Source organism: Myotis daubentonii, chromosome X, assembly GCF_963259705.1.
Source record: "Myotis daubentonii chromosome X, mMyoDau2.1, whole genome shotgun sequence".
NCBI lineage: Eukaryota > Metazoa > Chordata > Mammalia > Chiroptera > Vespertilionidae > Myotis > Myotis daubentonii.
Window position 1 is genome coordinate 138,625,989 of NC_081861.1, and position 21,476 is coordinate 138,647,464.

The 21,476-nt window shown below is 45.9% G+C and overlaps 3 protein-coding genes across 3 annotated transcripts; all 3 read right to left on the minus strand.

The window, feature by feature from the left end:
• Positions 1-1,814: 1,814 nt before the first annotated feature.
• On the minus strand, positions 1,815-2,204 carry LOC132223757 (protein p13 MTCP-1-like). The gene has a single exon (XM_059678779.1). The coding sequence runs from the start codon at positions 2,202-2,204 to the stop codon at positions 1,815-1,817; it is 390 nt and encodes a 129-aa protein (XP_059534762.1).
• Positions 2,205-16,290: 14,086 nt separating this feature from the next.
• Positions 16,291-16,629, minus strand: LOC132223758 (T-cell leukemia/lymphoma protein 1A-like). Its single transcript, XM_059678780.1, has one exon. It carries the CDS (start codon positions 16,627-16,629, stop codon positions 16,291-16,293), a length of 339 nt encoding a protein of 112 aa, XP_059534763.1.
• A 4,508-nt stretch (positions 16,630-21,137) lies between these two features.
• LOC132223759 (protein p13 MTCP-1-like) lies at positions 21,138-21,476 on the minus strand. The gene has a single exon (XM_059678781.1). It carries the CDS (start codon positions 21,474-21,476, stop codon positions 21,138-21,140), a length of 339 nt encoding a protein of 112 aa, XP_059534764.1.

Sequence of the window (21,476 nt, forward strand, 5' to 3'; positions counted from 1 at the left end):
GCTGCCTCCTGCACGCCGCCCCACTGGGGACCGAGCCTGCAACCCAGGCATGTGCCCTTGACTGGAATCAAACCCGGGAACCGTCAGTCCGAGGGCGACGCTCTATCCACTGAGCATACCAGCATGGGCGATAGGTAGTCTTTAAATGACTACCCACCTGGGCTGTGAAACCAAAAATATAATAAACTATTTTAAAACAATGTCCATGCGATCTGAATGCAACAATTGCTAATATTTTTTTTTATTGCTTAAAGTACTACAAAGGGTATTACATATGTGTCCATTTTTCCCCCCGCCCTTGACAGTCCCCTAGAAATTGGTAATATTTTTTTTAAATGACTTTATTGACTCAGAGAGGAAGGGAAATCGAGAGATAGAGAAACATCCATGATGAGAGATAATCGTGGCTTTAGCGTCTAGCTCTGTGTGCATTTCAGTTTTTAATTGTGTTTAGCACTAAACAGCCCCAAACAAAGCCCAGCGATTATACAATTGATCACCATGGCACCAGCCAGAGGAGGCTAGAGGGGCAGCCGGAGGGAGCCCCAGAAATCAATTTCAGGACATCCATGTTTGCATTAAAGAGAATCACGGATTGGCCTCCTCCCAAAAGCCCCCTACTGGCGATCGAGCCCGAAACATGGGCCTCTAGTAAAAATATATTAAACAGAGAACGAAAAAGAAAAATACCTTAAACCTGAAAATATTAGCCCAGCCCGGGTAGACAAGGCTCGAAGACATCACTGGAAATAGTTTTCATTTCAATAACCAGCGTTCTCATTGTTGATCTCCTGAGGTTCGTCAACCGATACTACCCTTTCCAAAAATAAATAAATAAGTAAATAAATAAAAACACGAATGTTTGGGGGAATTCATGCCCCAGTGTGGTGCCCCGGCCTGGCCTGCGGGGATCGGCCGGAACTGGCTCTCTGACATCACCCGAGGGGTCCCAGATAATGAGATGTCACAGGCCAGTCCAAAGCACCCCAGCGGTGCCCCATTAGGTCTGGGGAGGGACACAGGAAGTTGGCCAGGTAGGGAGGGACCATGGGAGGGATCCAGGGTATGTTCAGTATGTCTCACTCAATCCTGATCAGCCAGACCCCAGCAGCAAGCTACCTAACAGTCTGAATGTCTTGTCCCTGGTGGTCAATGCATGTCATAGTGATCAGTTGAGCAACCTTAGTATATCATTGGCATATTATGCTTTGATTGGTTGTACAGATGACCAGTCGACTAGACACTTAGCATATGAGGTTTTATTATATAGTATTTATTTCATACAGGAAGGGAGCGAGAAACATCAATGATGAGAGAGAATCATACATCGGGTGCCTCCTGCACGCCCCCTACTGGGGATGGAGCGCACAACCAGAGCATGTGCCCTTGACCTGAATAGAAACTGGGACCTTCCAGAGTCCACAGTCCAACCCTCTATCCATGAGCCAAACAAGCTAGGGCTCATTGGTAAATTCTTGTCTGTGCCCTGTCCAGGAATCGAATCATGACCTCCAGGCTCATAGGTTGTTTCTCAACAACTGAGAAATAACAGCTTGGCTCAAAATGCTTTTATTGATTTGAGAGAGAGGGAGAGAGATAGAGATACAGGGAGACAAAGAGAAAGAGAGAGAGAGAGAAAAGAGAAGGAGGTGAAGAAAAAGAAGAAGAAGAAGAAAGAGAGAGAGAGAGAGAGAGAGAGAGAGAGAGAGAGAGAGAGAGAGAGAGATCAATGTGCCCTCGCACGCAGGTGGTGGCAGATAGAACAACGGAGCTTAGTAAATGGTGAACAGAACTATACACGTCCCACCGGCAGGTCAGCAGGACTTGGGCTCAGGTTGACAAGAGCCATGGACCCCATCACATGTCCAGGAGTCTTCCACCAGCTCAAGGATCATTTCCTCCACGCCATTCTCCTTGACGTGGTGAACGATGCTCCAGATCCGGCACATGTGGTCTACATACTGGCCTCCAGGGTGGAGCGTCCACATCAATGGCATGATGCTCAAGGTGAGCAGGCTTTTGGTGACTGCAATATGACCACTGGGGATGTCTTCCTGGCACAACCGTACTTGCAGGACACCCCCTGTGTCCATGAGGAGGTACAGCCATGTGCGCTGCTTCTCGTCCTCATACACGGAGGGCCCACGGATCCTCAGGCAGATGGGGTGCGAGGTGAGGTGCACCTTTGACGGGAGCTCGGCCATGACCCCTCCGTGGTCCAATGAGCAACAGCCACAGCTTCTCAGAGCCTCTCGCTACTTCGGTCCTGGTATCGAAAGACAGGGGATGGGGTCTCCAAACGTATTTTACCTCGGCTTTTATCTTTATTGTTTTTATGGTTGTGTTTGTGGTTGCCTTTGGTTTATTTTGCAAACTTATAAATCTCAACTGTTCTTTCTTTTCAGTTTTAAGCTCTTTTCTCAAAAAAAAAAAAACTGTACAAAAAGTACTTAAGGTAAAATATGACTCTATGAAGGTAACATGGTCCTATGGAATTTTAAAAACATTTTTTAAATGACAGTTGTTATACAACTTTAGGTTCATTTCAGGGGTACACCCCAATTATTAGACATTATATTATGGACTAAGAAGTCAAGCAATTAATCTCATACCCAACTGACACATTACACAGTTATTATAATATTACTAGAAGCTAAGTGCACGAAATTTATGCACTCAGGGGGGTCCCGAAGCCAATGATGCAGCTTCTCCCCATCTGGGACCCATTGACGGATGTCCAACTGACGGCTTAGGCCCGCTTTAGTGCTGCCCTCAAGGCTCCCACCACCACCCTGTGCTCAGCAGCTGTGAGCCTGGCTTTTGGCTGAGCGGCTCTCCCTCTGTGGGTGTGCACTGACCACTGGTGGACAGCTCCTTCCAGGAGAATCTGGCCCCGCTGGTCAGTGCGTGCCACAGCTACCAGCAGTTGTGCTTTTGGTCGATTTGCATATTAGCCTTTTATTATATAGCAATGACTCAATGCTCTACTTTATGGTGTCACTACTATTCTTTCGTTATTTTTCATATGGTTTTACTGATTTCTGAGAGGAAGGGAGAGCAAAAGAAAGAAAGATCAATGATGAAAGAAAATCATGGATTGGTTGCCTCCTGCATGCCCCCTACTGGGAATCAAGACTGTAAACCCGCCTTGTGCCATGATTGGGAATCGAAACCACATCGCCTGGTTCCTAGGTTTAAGCTAAACAATTGAGCCATGCCAGCCGGGCTCTTTTCCTTTCTTTTTTCTTAATTAAAACTTTGTAGTTGGTTCAACTTTTTGTCATGACACCACCACCACATTCTTTCTGATCGTCTCAGAGGGAACTCACAAACCATAGAATAACCCACCCCATGCAAATAATATGCCTTATCTTCAACAGCTGACAGAGGAACAAAGCTAACGTCTGCGTCCAGGTGCACTTCCTAACAGCCGTCTTGCTTCTCAAGTGCTGCTGAGAGAGGCAAGACCAAAATATTCAGGGACAGACAGATACCTGGGATAGCTGATCGGGCAAACAGCAAGCAAGTGAAAGGTGAAACAGCAAGTAGAATTCCTGAGGTCTCATAACATCACTTATAGAATTGTCTCTCCCTTCCCCAAACCTCAGCCTTGCTCTTGGGAAGAGCTGTATGGTTTTGCTGCTAAACTCACTTCAGTCCTCAAAGTCCAAATTCCTCCCTCAGATCAGACCCCATCGCCAATCCTTCCTCCTCCTTCTCCCATCCATCTTTGTCTTACCTGTTCTTCTTTCTCTGAAGGCAAAGCACCGTTCTTCGCTCCTTTCCTCTGTGACCTGTCTCTCCTTCCCCCTGTCAACTGCAGAAGAAAGAACATGACCATGATACACATATTCCCAGGAGTCCATGTACCAGAAATGAGTCGAGAAAAACACAGTACCACTAACTCACACCCCAGGAACCAGTCCCGGGAAACAGGTGTTGGTGAGGAAGAAAGGTTTATTCAGGTGCCAGAAACCTTAGAAGATGGGGGAAACTTGTCCCAAAATCCATCTGCAGAGCTCAGTGTAGGTAGAGGCTTTTATAAGGAGGGAGAGTCCAAACAGAGCAAAGAGGTCAGGGGCTGGAGCTTGAGAAGTTCTCTACGTGCCAACAGGCACAGTCCAATCTGATAAGGTTCTTGCAAGGTGTCAGGTGATGGTCCAGTGTGCGTCATCCCAGACTTTGTCATCCTCTTTCTAAGGTTGAAGGTCAGCAAATCTCCTGGAACTGGGAAGGTCAGAGTTCATAACTTGTAAAATTAGTTCCTAGAATTCTTATACAAACAGGTTGTTTACCTACAAGGGTCATTATTAGTCAGAGTCTGCAGTTACAGGAACAATGTGGAAAGAATGGTGAGGTGAGTTGTAATTCCCATGAATTACATGAATTCATGGAATTACTGTGACATGAATAATGAGATGCTTACTTCTTCTTCAAGGCATTTGCAACCTTTGAAAAGTCAAATTGGCCCTGGTTGGTTTGGCTCAGTGGATAGAGTGTCAGCCTGCGAACTGAGGGCCCTGGGTTCGATTCCTGGTCAAGGGCACATGCCCAGGTTGTGGGCTTTATCCCACCTGAGGGACTACCAGGAGGCAGCCGATCCATGATTCTCTCATCAAGGATGTTTCTAACTCTCTCCCTCTCCCTTCCTCTCTGAAATCAATAAAAATATATTTAGAAAAAAAGTGGACACTCTATCCACTGAGCCAAACCGGCTCAGGTGTTAGGTAGTCTTTATATGACTACCCACCTGGTATGTTAAACAAAAAAAATAATAAACTATTTGAAAACAATGTGCATTCAATCTGAATGCAACACTTGCTTAATATTTTTTTAAATGTTTTTATTGACTCAGAGATGAAGGAAAAGCGAGAGTGAGAGAAATATCCATGATGAAAGATAATCACAGATCGGCCGCCTCCCACATGCCCCCTACTGGCGATCAAGCCCGCAACCTGGGCATGTGCCCTGGACCGGGAATCAAACCGTGACCTCCTGGTCCAACTCTCTATCGACTGAGACAAACAAGCTAAGGCTAATTGGTTAATTTTTGTCTGTGCCCTGACCAGGAATCGAACCGTGACATCCAGGTTCATGGGTCATCCCTCAACCACTGAGAAACACCAGCTAGGCTCAAAATGCTTTCATTGATTTGAGAGAGAAAGATACAGACAGAGAGACAAAGAGACGGTGAGAGAGAGAGAAGGGGGAGAAGAAAAAGAAGAAGAAGAAGAAGAAGAAGAAGAAGAAGAAGAAGAAGAAGAAGAAGAAGAAGAAGGAGGAGGAGGAGGAGGAGGAGGAGGAGGAGGAGGAGGAGGAGGAGGAGGAGGAGGAGGAGGAGAAGAAGAACAACAACAACAATAAAAACAAAAACAATAACAGGAAGAAAATCAACAAGATGAAACAGAGACAGAGAGAGACATCAATGTGCCCTTGCACCCTGGGGTGACAGATAGAATAACAGAGCTTAGTTAAAAGGTGAACAGAACTATACACGTCCCACCAGCAGGCCAGCAGGACTGGGGATCAGGTTGACAAGAGACAGGGACCCCATCAGATGTCCTACGACTCTTCCATCAGCTCAAGGATCATTTTCCTCCACGCCATTCTCCTTGACGTGGTGCACGATGCGCCAGAACCGGCCCATGGAGTCCAGGTACCGGCTGCCAAACTGGAGCGACCACATCGAAGGCATGGTGCCCGAAATCTGGGGGCTGGTGATGAGTGCGATATCCTCACTGGGGATGACTTCCTGGCGCAACCGTACTTTCAGGACACGTCCTGTCTCCATGCCGAGATGCAGCCACGTGCGCTGCGTCTCGTCCTTGTACACCGAGGGCTCATGGATCCTCAGTAAGATGGGGTGCGAGGTGAGGTGCACCTTTGACGGGAGTTCGGCCCTGACCCCTCCGTGGTCCAAGTAGCAACAGCCACAGCTTCTCAGAGTCTCTCGCTACTTCGGTCCTGGTATCGAAAGACACGGGATGGGGTCTCGCAACTCATTTTACCTCGGCTTTTATCTTTATGGTTTTTACGGTTGTGTTTGTGGTTGCCTTTTGTTTATTTTGCAAATTTATAAATCTCAGCTTTTCTTTGTATTTAGCTTTAGATATCTCTTCTGGAACAAACTGTACAAAACCTACTTAAAGTAAAATTTGACTTTGTGAAGGTAACACGGTCCTTTAGAACATTTAAAACATTTTTTATATGATTTCACATACAACCTTAGGTTCATTTCAGGGGTACACCCCAGTGATTACACATTATATAATGGACTAAGAAATCATGCAATTAATCTCAGACGCATCTGACACCCTACACAGTTATAATATTACTAGAGGCTCAGTGCACAAAATTCATGTACTTGGGGGGGGTCCCTCAGTCAGTTCTGCGGCAACTCGCATTGTGGTACCCTTTGAGGGCTGTCCAACTGACATCTTAGGCCTGCTTTAGTGCTGCTGCGGAGGCTCCCACCAACCCCTGTGCTCGGCAACTGTGAGCCTGGTTTTGGATGAGCGGTGCTCCCCAAGTGGGAGTGCAGTGACCACCAGTGGAGAGCTCCTGACATGAGCATCTGCTCCCGATGATCAGTGTGTGTCATAGCAACCAGTTGTTCTGCCATTTGGTCGATTTGCATATTAGTCTCTTATTATATAGGATTGCATTGACTAAATGTTCTACTCTACTGTGCCATGACTATTCTTCCATTTTTTTCATATAGTTTTACTGATTTCAGATAGGAAGGGAGAGAGAGAGAGAAAGAGTAAAAAAGATCAATGATGACAGAGAATCACAGATTTGTTGCCTCCAGCACACCTCCTACTGGGGATCAAGACTGTAACCCGGGCATGTGCCCTGACAGGGAATCGAACTGTGATCTCCTGGTTCCTCAGTTGAAGCGAAACAACTAATCCACGCTGACCAGACTCTTAGTTTTCTTTTCTTTTTTTCTTTTCCTAATTAAAACTTTGTAGTTGGTTCAACTTTTCTTTTTGTCCTGACAAAACCACCTTCTTTCTGATCATCTCAGAGGGAACTCACAAACCATAGAACAACCCACCCTATGCTAGTAATATTCAAATAATATGCTTTACCTTTAACAGCTGGCAGAGGAACAAAGCTCACGTCTGCGTCCAGGTGGGCTTCTTAACAGTGGTCTTGCTTCTCAAGTGCTAGTGAGAGAGGCAAGACCAAAATATTCAGGGACAGACAGACACTGGGATAACTGATCGGGAAAACTGGAAGCAAAGTGACAGGTGAAAGAGCAAGTAGGATTCCTGAGTTCTCATAACATCACTTATAGAGCTGTATGGTTTTGCTGCTAAACTCACTTCAGTCCACAAAGTCCAAATTCCTCCCTCAGATCAGACTCCATCCCCAATCCTTCCTTCTCCTCCTCCCATCCACCGTTAACTTACTTGTTCTTCTTGCTCTGAAAGCAAAGCACTGTCGTAGCTACTTTCCTCTGTGACCGGTCTCTGCTTCCCCTGTCACCTGCAGAAGAAAGAACATGACCATGATACACATATTCCCAGGAGTCCATGTATCAGGAATGTGTCCAGAAAAACAAGGTTCACTTAACTCACACCCCAGAAACCAGTCCCGTGAGAAAGGTGGTCGTCAGGAAGGAAAGAGGTTTATTCAGGTGCCGGCAACCTGAAAAGTTGGGGGAAGCTCGTCCCAAAACTCATCTGCACATGTAAGTACAAGCAGAGCCTTTTATAAGGAGGGACAGGCCAAACAGAGCAAAGAGGTCAGTGGGCTGTGTTTGAAATGTTCTCTACGTGGCCACAGGAACAGTCCAATCTGATAAGGATCTTGCAAGTGGTCAGGTGTCGGTCCAGTGTGCATCATCCTAGACTTTCTTGTCCTGGTTCTAAGGTTGAAGGTCATCATATTTCCCATAACTGGGAATGTCAGAGTTCATATCTTCTAGAAATTAGTTCCTAGGATTTTTACACAAACAGGCTGTTTATCTACAAGCTTTATTATTAGTCAGAGTCTGCATTTACAGGAACAATGTGGAAAGAATGGTGAGGTGAGTTGTAATTCCCATGAATTACATGAATTCATGTAATTACTGTGACATGAATACTGAGATGCTTCATTCTTCTCAAGGTTTTTCCACCCTTTGAAAAAGTCAAATAGGCCCTAGCCGGTTTGGCTCAGTGGATAGAGTGTCAGCCTTCGAACTGAAGGGTCCCGGGTTTCATTCCTGGTCAAGGGAACATGCCCAGGTTGTGGGGCTTGGTCCCCACTGAGGGACTAGCAGGAGGCAGCCAATCCATGATTTTCTCAACATGGATGTTTCTACCTCTCCCCCTCTCCCTTCCTCTCTGAAATCAATAAAAATATATTTGTTAAAAAAAAAGACCAATGCTCTATCCTCTGAGCCAAACTAGCTCGGGGGCTATGTAGTCTTTAAATGACTGCCCACCTGGTATGTTGAACCAAAAAAAATAATAAACTATTTTAAAACAATGTGCATTTAATCTGAGTGGAACACTTGCTTAATATTTTTTTAAATGTTTTTATTGACTCAGAGCGGAAGGAAAAGCGACAGGGAGAGAAACATCCATGTTGAGAGAGAGTCACGGGTCGGCCACCTCCCGCACGCAATCTACTGGCGAATGAGCCAGCAACCAGGGCATGTGCCCTTGACCAGGAATCAAACCATGACCTCCTTCTTGATAGGTCAAAGCTCAACCATTGAGCAATGGTGGCCGAGCAGGAAGTTCAGTATTTTGAATATGAGAAACACACCTTAGAAACACATCCCTCACGATCCCCAGTCCTCAGCCTTACAGGTCTCAATTTGCATTTTTGCATACTTTCCTGCAAGAGGAGAATTTAATCAGCAGTCAGTGATATCTTTAATGCAACCATGGATACCCTGAAATTGATTTCTGGGGCTCCCTCCAGCTCCTAATCCAGCCGCCTCACTCTGGTGCGATGCTGGATGAATTTTATGATCGCTTGGCTTTGTTTGGGGCTATTTAGTGCTAAACACAACTAAAAACCCATATGCATCCAGAGGTAGATGTTAAAGCCATACATAGAGCCAGGTCGAGCCTTCAGGAGACGAGCCCTGGCATCCCTCATAATTCCTCAAAGGAAAGAGATGACCAGCATAAAACAACCCTAATCCCCCAAATATTCATTCTTTTTTTGGAGACAGTAGTATCGGTTGATGAACCTCAGGAGATCAAAGAATGAGAACGCTGGCCATTGAAATGAAAACTATTTCCAGTGATGTCTTTGAGCCTTGTCGACCGGGGATGGGTGAATATTTTCAGACTTAATGTCTTTTTCTTTGTCTTTCTCTGTTTAATATATTTTTACTAGAGGCCCGATGGAAGAATTCATGCACCAGTGTGGTGCCTCTGCCTGGCTTGCGGGGATCGGCCGAAACTGGCTCTCTGACATCGCCAGAGGGGTCCCAGATTATGAGAGGGCACAGGCCAGGCCACAGGATTCCAACGGTGCACGATTGGGGCCCGGGTGGGATGTGGGCGGTTGTCCAGCTTGGTCAGGACCGTAGGAGGGCTCCAGGGTGTGTCCAACCCTTCTCACTCAGTCCCGATCAGGCAGACCCCAGCAGCAAGCTGACCTACCAGTCTGAATGTCTGCTCCCTGGGGGTCAATGCATGTCATAGCGAGCAGTTGAGCAACCTCAGTATATCATTTGCATGTTAAGCTTTCATTGGTTGAAGAGATGACCGGTAGACTGGACACTTAGCATATTGGGCTTTTATTATATAGGATTAATTTCATACAGGAAGGGAGCGGGAAACATCAATGATGAGAGAGAATCATACATCAGGTGCCCTACTGGAATCGTGCCCACAACCAGAGCATGTGCAGTGGACCAGAATCAAACCTGGGACATTTCAGAGTCCACAGCCCAACCCTCTATCTACTGAGCCAAACAAGTTAGGGCTCATTGGTTAATTCTTGTGTGTGCCCTGACCAGGGATCGAACCGTGACCTCTGGGTTCATAGGTTGTCCCTCAACCACTGAGAAACACCAGCTTGGCTCAAAATGCTTTTACTGATTTGAGAGAGACAAAGATATACAGAGAGAGAGAGAGAAGGAGAAGAGAGAGAGAGAGAGAGAGAGAGAGAGAGAGAGAGAGAGAGAGAGAGAGAAGAAGAAGAAGAAGAAGAAGAAGAAGAAGAAGAAGAAGAAGAAGAAGAAGAAGAAGAAGAAGAAGGTGAACAAGAACAAGAATAATAAGAACATGAAGAAAGAGAGAGAGGGAGAGAGAGAGAGAGAGAGAGAGAGAGAGAGAGAGAGAGAGAGAGAGGAAGAAGAAGAAGAAGAAGAAGAAGAAGAAGAAGAAGAAGAAGAAGAAGAAGAAGAAGAAGAAGAAGGTGAACAAGAACAAGAATAATAAGAACATGAAGAAAGAGAGAGAGGGAGAGAGAGAGAGAGAGAGAGAGAGAGAGAGAGAGAGAGAGAGAGAGACATCAATATACCCTCTCACCCAGGTGGTGGCAGAAAGAACAACAGAGCTTAGTAAAAAGGTTTACAGAACTATACACATCCCACCGGCAAGCCAGCAGGACTGGGGCTCACGTTGACAAGTGCCATAGACCTCATCACGTGTCCTACGAGTCTTCCTTCAGCTCAAGGGTCAATTTCTCCAAACCATTCTCCTTGACGTGGCGCACAATGCGCCAGAACCGGCCCATGGAGTCCAGGTACTGGTTGCCAGGTTGGATCGTCCACATCAAAGGCATGGTGCTCGAGGTCAGCGGGGTGGTGGTGAGTGAGATATACCAACTGACGATGTTTACCTGGCACAACCGTACTTGCAGGACACCTCCTGTCTCCATGACGAGATGCAGCCATGTGCGATGCTTGTCATCCTCATACACCGAGGGCCCACGGATATCCAGGTAGATGGGGTGTGAGGTGAGATGCACCTTCGACGGGAGCCTGGCCATGACCCTTCCGTGGTCCAAGGAGCAACAGCCACAGCCTCTCAGAGCCTCTCGCTACTTCGATCCTGGAATCGAAAGACAGGGCATGGGGTCTCCAAACGCATTTTACATCGACTTTTCTCTTTATGGTTTTTAACGTTGTGTTTGTGGTTGCCTTTGGTTCAAATTTATAAATCTCAACATTTCTTTCTTTTTTAGCTTTAGATCTCTCTTCTTCAAAAAAATGTACTAAACGTACTTAATGTAAAATATGACTCTATGAAGGTAACATGATCCTATGGAATTTTAAAAATATTTTTTAAATGACAGTTGACATAGCATATTAGGTTCATTTCAGTGGTAAACCCTCATGATTAGACATTATATGATGGGCTAAGAAATCATGCAATTAATCTCATACCCATCTGACACCATACACAGTTATTATAATATTACTAGTGGCTCAGTGCACAAAATTCATGCACTTGAGGGGGGTCCCTCAGTCAGTCCTGCAACCTCTCGCAGTCCGGGACCCTTTGAGGGATGGCCAACTGATCGCTTAGGCCCTCTTTAGTGATACCGTGGAGGCTCCCACCAACTCCTGTGCTCGGCAGCTTTGAGCCTGGCTTTTGGATAAGCAGTGCTCCCCCTGTGGGAGTGCACTGATGACTGGTGGAGAGCTCCTGTCATGAGTATCTGCCCCAGTGGTCAGTGCGTGCCATAGCGTCCAATCATTCTGCCGTTTTGTCAATTTTCATATTAGCCTTTTATTATATTGGATTGACTCAAGGCTCTACTTTCCTGTGCCATGACTGTTCTTTCTTTTTTATATAGTTTTACTGATATCAGAGAGAAAAGGAGGAGGAGAGAAAGAAAGATCAATGATGACAGAGAATCACGGATTGGTTGCTTCCTGCATGCCCCCTACTGGGGATCAAGACTGTAACCCAGGTTGTGCCATGACTGGGGATTGAAACCACATCTCCTGGTTCCTGGGTTTAAGCTAAAAAACTGAGCCATGCCATTCGGGCTCTTTTTTTTTTCTTTTTTCAAAGTAAAAACTTTGTAGTTGGTTCAAATTTTTGTCATGACACTACCACCATCTTCTTTCTGATCATCTCAATAGAACTCACACACCATAGAACAACCCACCCCATGCAAATAATATACTTTATCTTTAACAGCTGGCAGAGGAACAAAGGTAATGTCTGCGTCCTGGTGGCCTTCTTAACAGCCGTCTTGCTTTTCAAGTGCTGGTGAGAGAGGCAAGACCAAAATATTCAGGGACAGACAGATACCTGGGATACCTGATCGGGCAAACAGGAAGCAAAGTGACAGGTGAAACAGGAAGTAGGATTCCTGAGGTCCCATAACATAACTTATAGAATGATCTCTCCCTTCCCTAAACCTCAGCCATGCTCTTGGCAAGAGCTCTATGGTTTTGCTGCTAAACTCACTTCAGTCCACAAAGTCCAAATTCCTCCCTCAGATCAGACTCCATCCCCAATCCTTCCACCTCCTCCTCCGCCCATCCACCTTTTCCGTACCTGTTCTTCTTGCTCTGATGTCAAAGCACCGTTCTTCACTCCTTTCCTCTGTGACCGGTCTCTGCTTCCCCCAGTTGCCTGCAGAAGAAAGAAAATGGCCATGATACACCTGTTCCAGTGAGTCAATGTATCAGGAATGTGTCCAGAAAAGAAGGATCCCCTGACTCACACCCCAGAAACCAGCCCTGGAGACAGGTGGTGGTGAGGAAGGAAAGAGGTTTATTCAGGTGCCGGCAACCTGAGAAGATGGGCAAAGCTTGTCCCAAAACCCATCTGCACGTCTCAGTGCAGGCAGAGGTTTTTATAAGGAGGGAGAGGCCACACAGAGAAAAGAGGTCAGGGGGCGGGGCTTGAGATGTTCTCTACGTGCCGACAGGCACAATCCAACCTGATAAGGATCTTGCAAGTGGTCAGGTGATGGTCTAGTGTGCGTCATCCTTGACTTTGTCCTCCTGGTTCTAAGGTTGAAGGTCATCAAATCTGCCAGAACTGGGAAGGTCAGAGTTTGTACCTTGTAAAATTTTTCCTAGGATTCATATACAAACATGCTGTTTACCTACAAGCTTCATTATTAGTCAGAGTCTTCATTTACAGGAACAATTATGAAAGAATGGTGAGGTGAGTTGTAATTCCCACTGTGACATGAATGCTGAGATGCTTCAAGGCGTTTCCACCCTTTGAAAATGTCAAATAGGCCCTAGCCGGTTTGGCTCAGTGGATAGAGTGTTGGCCTTCGAACTGAAGGGTCCTGGGTTTCATTCCTGGTCAAGGGAACATGCCCAGATTGTGGGGCTTGGTCCCCACTGAGGGACTTGCAGGAGGCAGCCGATCCATGATTTTCTCATCAAATATAAAAATATATTTGAAAAAAAAAAGACCGACCCCCTATCCTCTGAGCCAAACTAGCTCGGGGGCTATGTAGTCTTTAAATGACTACCCACCTGGTATGTTGAACCAAAAAAAATAATAAACTATTTTAAAACAATGTGCATTTAATCTGAGTGGAACACTTGCTTAATATTTTTTTAAATTTTTTTATTGTCTCAGAGTGGAAGGAAAAGCGACAGGGAGAGAAACATCCATGTTGAGAGAGAATCACAGGTCGGTCACCTCCCCCACGCCAGCTACTGGCGAATGAGCCAGCAACCAGGGTATGTGCCCTTGACCAGGAATCAAACCATGACCTCCTTCTCTCTTTTTTATTTTTATTATTTTTTTATGATTTTTTTTATTGCTTAAAGTATCTCAAAGGGTATTACATATGTGTCCATTTTCTCCCCCCTGCCCTAGACAGTCCCCTAGCCTCCCCTATGCCCTGGTGTCTTATGTCCATTGGTTATGCTTATATGCATGCATACAAGTCCTTTGGTTGATCTCTTACCCCCCTACCTCCTGCTCCCTAACCCTCCACGGCCTTCCCGCTGCAGTTTGACAATCTGTTTGAGACAGCTCTGCCTCTGTATCTATTATTGTTCAAAAGTTTATAATGGTCTCTATTATCCATGAATGAGTGAGATCATGTGGTATTTTCCCTTCATTGACTGGCTTGTTTCACTTAGCATAATGCTCTCCAGTTCCATCCATGCCCTTGCAAATGGTAAGAGTTCCTTCCTTTTTAGAGCAGCATAGTATTCCATCGTGTAGATGTACCACAGTTTTCTAATCCATTCATCTACTGATGGGCACTTAGGCTGTTTCCAGATCTTAGCTCTGGTGAATTGTGCTGCTATGAACATAGGGGTGCATATATCCTTTCTGATTGGTGTTTCTGGTTTCTTGGGATATATTCCTAGAAGTGGGATCACAGGGTCAAATGGGAGTTCCATTTTCAGTTTTCTGAGGAAACTCCATACTGTCTTCCATAGTGGCTGCACCAGTCTGCATTCCCACCAGCAGTGCACAAGTGTTCCTTTTTCTCCACATCCTCTCCAGCACTTGTCGTTTGTTGATTTGTTGATGATAGCCAGTCTGACAGGTGTGAGATGGTATCTCATTGTTGTTTTGATTTGCACCTCTCGGATGATTAGTGACTTTGAGCATGTTTTCATATGCATGAATTCCTTCTTGATAGGTCAAAGCTCAACCATTGAGCAATGGTGGCCGAGCAGGAAGTTCAGTATTTTGAATATGAGAAACACACCTTAGAAACACATCCCTCACGATCCCCAGTCCTCAGCCTTACAGGTCTCAATTTGCATTTTTGCATACTTTCCTGCAAGAGGAGAATTTAATCAGCAGTCAGTGATATCTTTAATGCAACCATGGATACCCTGAAATTGATTTCTGGGGCTCCCTCCAGCTCCTAATCCAGCCGCCTCACTCTGGTGCGATGCTGGATGAATTTTATGATCGCTTGGCTTTGTTTGGGGCTATTTAGTGCTAAACACAACTAAAAACCCATATGCATCCAGAGCTAGATGCTAAAGCCATACACAGAGCCAGGTCGAGCCTTCAGGAGACGAGCCCTGGCATCCCTCATAATTCCTCAAAGGAAAGAGATGATCAGCATAAAACACCCCTAATCCCCCAAATATTCATTCTTTTTTTGGAGACAGTAGTATCGGTTGACGAACCTCAGGAAATCAAAGAATGAGAATGCTGGCCATTGAAATGAAAACTATTTCCAGTGATATCTTTGAGCCTTGTCTACTGGGGATGGGTGAATATTTTCAGGCTTAATGTCTTTTTCTTTGTCTTTCTCTGTTTAATATATTTTTACTAGAGGCCCGATGGAAGAATTCATGCACCAGTGTGGTGCCTCTGCCTGGCCTGTGGGGATTGGCCGAAACTGGCTCTCTGACATCGCCAGAGGGGTCCCAGATTATGAGAGGGCACAGGCCAGGCCACGGGATTCCAACGGTGCACGATTGGGGCCCGGGTGGGATGTGGGCGGTTGTCCACCTTGGTCAGGACCATAGGAGGGCTCCAGGGTGTGTCCAGCCCTTCTCACTCAGTCCAGATCAGGCAGACCCCAGAAGCTAGCTGACCTACCAGTCTGAATGTCTGCTCCCTGGGGGTCAATGCATGTCATAGCGAGCAGTTGAGCAACTTCAGTATATCATTTGCATGTTATGCTTTGATTGGTTGAAGAGATGACCAGTAGACTGGACACTTAGCATATTGGGCTTTTATTATATAGGATTAATTTCATACAGGAAGGGAGCGGGAAACATCAATGATGAGAGAGAATCATACATCAGGTGCCCTACTGGAATCGTGCCCACAACCAGAGCATGTGCTGTGGACCAGAATCAAACCTGGGACATTTCAGAGTCCACAGCCCAACCCTCTATCTACTGAGCCAAACAAGTTAGGGCTCATTGGTTTATTCTTGTGTGTGCCCTGACCAGGAATCGAACCGTGACCTCCGGGTTCATAGGTTGTCCCTCAACCACTGAGAAACACCAGCTTGGCTCAAAATGCTTTTAGTAATTTGAGAGAGACGGAGAGAGAGAGAGAGAGAGAGAGAGAGAGAGAGAGAGAGAGGAAGAAGAAGAAGAAGAAGAAGAAGAAGAAGAAGAAGAAGAAGAAGAAGAAGAAGAAGAACTAGAACAAGAACAACAAGAATAATAAGAACAAGAACAACAAGAATAATAAGAACATGAAGATAGAAAGAGAGGGAGAGAGAGAGAGAGAGAGAGAGAGAGAGAGAGAGAGAGAGAGAGAGAGAGAGACATCAATATACCCTCGCACCCAGGTGGTGGCAGAAAGAACAACAGAGCTTAGTAAAAAGGTTTACAGAACTATACACATTCTACCAGCAAGCCAGCAGGACTGGAGCTCAGGTTGACAAGTGCCATAGACCCCATCATGTGTCCTACGAGTCTTCCTTCAGCTCAAGGGTCATTTTCTCCAAACCATTCTCCTTGACGTGGCGCACAATACGCCAGAACCGGCCCATGGAGTCCAGGTACTGGTTGCCAGGTTGGATCGTCCACATCAAAGGCATGGTGCTCGAGGTCAGCGGGCCGGTGGTGAGTGGGATATACCCACCGGGGATGTCTTCTTGGTGCAACAGTACTTGCAGGACACCTCCTGTCTCCATGACGAGATGCAGCCATGTGCGATGCTTGTCATCCTCATACACCGAGGGCCCACGGATATCCAGGTAGATGGGGTGTGAGGTGAGATGCAAAGTTGATGAGAGCCTTGGCATGACCCTTCCGCGGTCCAAGGAGCAACAGCCACAGCCTCTCAGAGCCTCTTGCTATTTCGGTCCTGGAATCGAAAGACAGGTCACGGGGTCTCCAAACGCATTTTACATCTACTTTTATCTTTATGGTTTTTCACGTTGTGTTTGTGGTTGCCTTTGGTTCAAATTTATAAATCTCAACTTTTCTTTCTTTTTTAGCTGTAGATCTCTCTTCTTCAACAAACTGTACTAAACGTACTTAATGTAAAATATGACTCTATGAAGGTAACATGATCCTATGGAATTTTAAAAATATTTTTTAAATGACAGTTGACATAGCACATTAGGTTCATTTCAGTGGTAAACCCCAATGATTAGACATTATATAATGGGCTAAGAAATCATGCAATTAATCTCATACCCATCTGACACCATACACAGTTATTATAATATTACTAGTGGCTCAGTGCACAAAATTCATGCACTTTGGGGGGGTCCCTCAGTCAGCCCTGCAGCCTCTCAGAGTCCAGGATCCCTTGAGGGATGTCCAACTGACGGCTTAGGCTGGCTTTAATGCTGCCGTGGATACTACCGCAATTCCCTGTGCTCAGCATCTTTGAGCCTGGCTTTTCGCTGAGCGGTGCTCCCCCTGTGGGAGTTCACTGAACACTGATGGACAGCTCCTGTCATAAGTATATGCCCCCGGTGGTCAGTGCGTTTCATAGCGTTCAGTCATTCTGCCATTTTATCGATTTTCATATTTGCCTTTTATTATATAGGATTGACTCAATGCTCTACTTTACTGTTCCATGACTACTCTTTCTTTTTTTTATATAGTTTTCCTGATTTCAGAGAGAAAGGGAGAGGGAGAGAAAGAAAGATCAATGATGACAGAGAATCACGGATTAGTTGCCTCCTGCATGCCCCCTACTGGGGATCAAGACTGTAACCCAGGTTGTGCCATGACTGGGGATCGAAACCACATCTCCTGGTTCCTGGGTTTAAGCTAAAAAACTGAGCCATGCCACTCGGGCTCTTTTTTTTCTTTTTTCTTAATAAAAACTTTGTAGTTGGTTCAAATTTTTGTCATGACACTACCACCATTTTCTTTCTGATCATCTCAATGGAACTCACACATCATAGAACAACCCACCCCATGCAGATAATATGCTTTATCTTTAACAGCTGGCAGAGGAACAAAGGGAATGTCTGCGTCCTGGTGGACTTCTTAACAGCCGTCTTGCTTCTCAAGTGCAGGTGAGAGAGGCAAGACCAAAATATTCAGTGAAAGACAGATACCTGGAATAGCTGATCAGGCATACAGGAAGCAAAGAGAAGTTGAAAGAGCAAGTAGGATTCCTGAGGTTCCATAGCATCACATATAGAATTATCTCTCGCTTCCCCAAACCTCAGCCATGCTCTTGGCAAGAGCTGTATGGTTTTTCTGGTAAACTCACTTCAGTCCACAAAGTCCAAATTCCTCCCTCAGATCAGACTCCATCCCCAGTACTTCGTCCTCCTCCTCCTCACATCCATCTTTTTCTTACTTGTTCTTCTTGCTCTAAAGGCAAAGCACTATTCTTCTCTCCTTTCCTCTGTTACCGGTCTCTGCTTTTACCTATCACCTGCAGAAGAAAGGACATGACCATGATACATATCTTACCAGGAGTCCTTGTGCCAGGAATGTGTCCAGAAAAACAAGGTTCCCCTGACTCACACCCCAGAAACCAGTCCCGGAGACAGGTGGTCCTCAGGAAGGAAAGAGGTTTATTCAGGTGCCGGCAACCTGAGAAGATGGGGGAAGCTCGTCCCCAAACCGATCTGCACAATTCATTGCAGGCAAAGGCTTTTATAAGGAGGGATAGGCCAAACAGAGAAAAGAGGTCAGGGGGAGGGGCTTGAGAAGTCCTCTAAGTGTCGACAGGCACAGTACAATCTGATAAGGATCTTGCAAGTGGTCAGGTGACGGTCCAGTGTGTGTCATCTGAGACTTTGTCCTCCTGGTTCTAAGGTTGAAGGTCATCAAATCTCCCAGAACTGCGAAGGTCAGAGTTCATATCTTCTAAAATTAGCTCCTAGGATTCTTATACAAACATGCTGTTTATCTACAAGCTTCATTATTAGTCAGAGTCTGCAGTTACAGGAGCAATTTGGAAAGAATGGCGAGGTGAGTTGTAATTCCCACTGTGTCATGAATGCTGAGATGCTTCGTTCTTATTCAAGTCATTTGCACCCTTTGAAAAAGTCAAATTTCCCTGGCCAGTTTGGCTCAGTGGATAGAGTGTCGGCCTGTGAACTCAAGGATCCCGGGTTTGATTCCCAGTCAAGGGAACATGCCCAGGATGTGGGCTTGATACCCAGTGAGGGACGTGCAGGAGTCAGCCGATCCATGATTCTCTCATCATGGATGTTTCTCTCTCTCCATTCCTCTCTAAAAAAAAAAAATAATTAAAAACAACTCCCAGCTCAATGACCTGAACTGAGGAAAACTCTTCCCCAATTACGAAGGGAAGATGAATGGAGTCCTATGGAAATGTCAGAGATTTGCCTGTTGGCATTAAGGAGAAACAAAAAAAAAATGGGAGAAAAAAACAGAGTTCAAATGTCACCGTCATACTTCCCTCAAAGGAATTGAGCCCAAATGGGTCATGAGACAGAGCGTCTGCAGTGCGACACATGACAGATCTCGAGGCGAGGGCTCTTTTATAAAAAAATATATATATATTTTATTGATTTTAGAGAGGAAGGGAGAGAGAGTTAGAAACCTCAGTGAAGATGCGAGAGAGTCATGGACTGGCTGCCTCATGCACGCCCCCAATGGGGGATTGAGCCCACAACCCGGGCATGTGCCCTTGAGTATAATCGAACCCAGGACACTTCAGTCTGCAGGCGGACACCCTATCCACTCCACCAAACCATCAAGGGCTCTAGGTCATCTCTAAATGACTACCCACATGGTATGTTAAACCAAAATAATAATAAAATATTTTAAAACAATGTGCATGCTCTCTGAATGCAACCATTGCTAATATTTTTTTAAATGATTTTATTGACACAGTGAAGGGAAATCGAGAGGGAGAGAAACATCCTTGATGAGAGAGAATCACAGCTTTAGTGTATAGCTCTGTGTGCATTTGGGTTTTTAATTGTGTTTAACACTGAGCAGCCCCAAACAAAGCCCAGCGATCATAAAATTCATCTACCATTGCATCAGCGAGAGGAGGATGGAGGGGGAGCCGGAGGGATCCCAGAAATCAATTTCAGGACATCCAAGGTTGCATTAAAGAGAATCATGGGTCGGCCTCCTCCCACACGTCCCATACTAGCGATCGAGCCCTAAACCTGGGCCTCTAATAAAAACATATTAAACAGGGGGAAAAAAGAAAAAGTCCTTAAGGCTTAGAATATTAGCCCAGCCCCGGTAGACAAGGCTCGAAGACATCACTGGAAATAGTTTTCATTTCAATGACCAGCTTTCTCATTGTTTGATCTCCTGAGGTTCGTGCAAGGATTCTACCCTCTCCAAAAGAAGAACGAATGTTTGGGGGAATTCCTGCACCAGTGTGGTGCCTAGGCCTGGCTTCAGGGATCTGGCCGACACTGGCTCTCTGACATCCCCCGAGGGGTCCCAGATTATGAGAGGGCACAGGCCAGGCCAAGATACCCCACTGGTGCCCCATTAGGTTTGGGGATGGACACGGAAGTTTGGCCATCTGGGGAGGGACCATAGGAGGGCTCCAGGGTGTGTCCAGCATGTCTCACTCAGTCCCGATCAGCCAGACCCCAGCAGCAAGCTGACCTACCAGTCTGAATGACTTGCCCTGGTGGTCAATGCATGTCATAGTGAGCAGTTGAGCAACCTTAGTATATCATTTGCATATTATGCTTTGATTGGTTGAACAGATGACCAGTTGACTGGACACTTAGCATATTAGGCTTTTATTGTATAGGATTGATTTCATACAGGAAGGGAGAGAGAAACATCCATGATGAGAGAGAATCATACATCGGGTGCCTTCTGCACGCCCCCTACTGGGGATCGAGTCAACAAGCAGAGGATGTGCCCTTGACCAGAATCGAACTTGGGACCTTCCAGAGTCCACAGTCCAACTCTCTATGCACTGAGCCAGACAAGCTAGGTCTCATTGGTTAATTCTTGTCTGTACCCTGGCCAGGAATCGAACCGTGACCTCCGGGTTCCTAGGTCATCCCCCTACCACTGAGAAACACCAGCTTGGCTCAAAATGCTTTTATTGATTTGAGAGAGAGGGAGAGAGACAGAGAGAGACAGAGAGACAAAGAGACAGAGAGAGAGAGAAAGGATAATAACAATAACAATAATAATAATAATAATAAGAAGAAGAAGAAGAAGAAGAAGAAAGAGAGAGAGATTAATGTGCCCTCGCACGCAGTGGGTGGCAGATAGAACAACTGAGCTTAGTAAAGAGGTGAACAGAACTATACACGTCCCACCGGCAGGCCAGCAGGACTGGGGCTCAGGTTGACAAGAGCCAGGGACCCCATCACATGTTCTACGAATCTTTCATCAGCTTAAGGTTCATTTCCTCCATGTCATCCTCCTTGACGTGGTTCACGATGCGCCAGAACCAGCCCATGGAGTCCAGGTACCGTTTGCCAAGGTGTAGTGTCCACATCGAAGGCATGGTGCTGGAGGTCAGCGGGCTGGTGGTGAGTGCCATATGCCCACTGGGGATGTTCACCTGGCACAACCGTACTTGCAGGTCACCTCCTTGGTCCATGACAAAATGATGCCACGTGCACTGGTTCTCGTCCTCATACATCAAGGGGCCACGGATCTTCAGACAGATCGGGTGCGAGGTGAGGTGCACCTTTGATGGGAGCTCGGCCAT

Bases quoted from the DNA above. Each gene is read 5' to 3' on its own strand.
- LOC132223757 (XM_059678779.1), bottom strand. From the start codon at position 2,204: ATGGCCGAGCTCCCGTCAAAGGTGCACCTCACCTCGCACCCCATCTGC.
- LOC132223758 (XM_059678780.1), bottom strand. From the start codon at position 16,629: ATGCCAAGGCTCTCATCAACTTTGCATCTCACCTCACACCCCATCTAC.
- LOC132223759 (XM_059678781.1), bottom strand. From the start codon at position 21,476: ATGGCCGAGCTCCCATCAAAGGTGCACCTCACCTCGCACCCGATCTGT.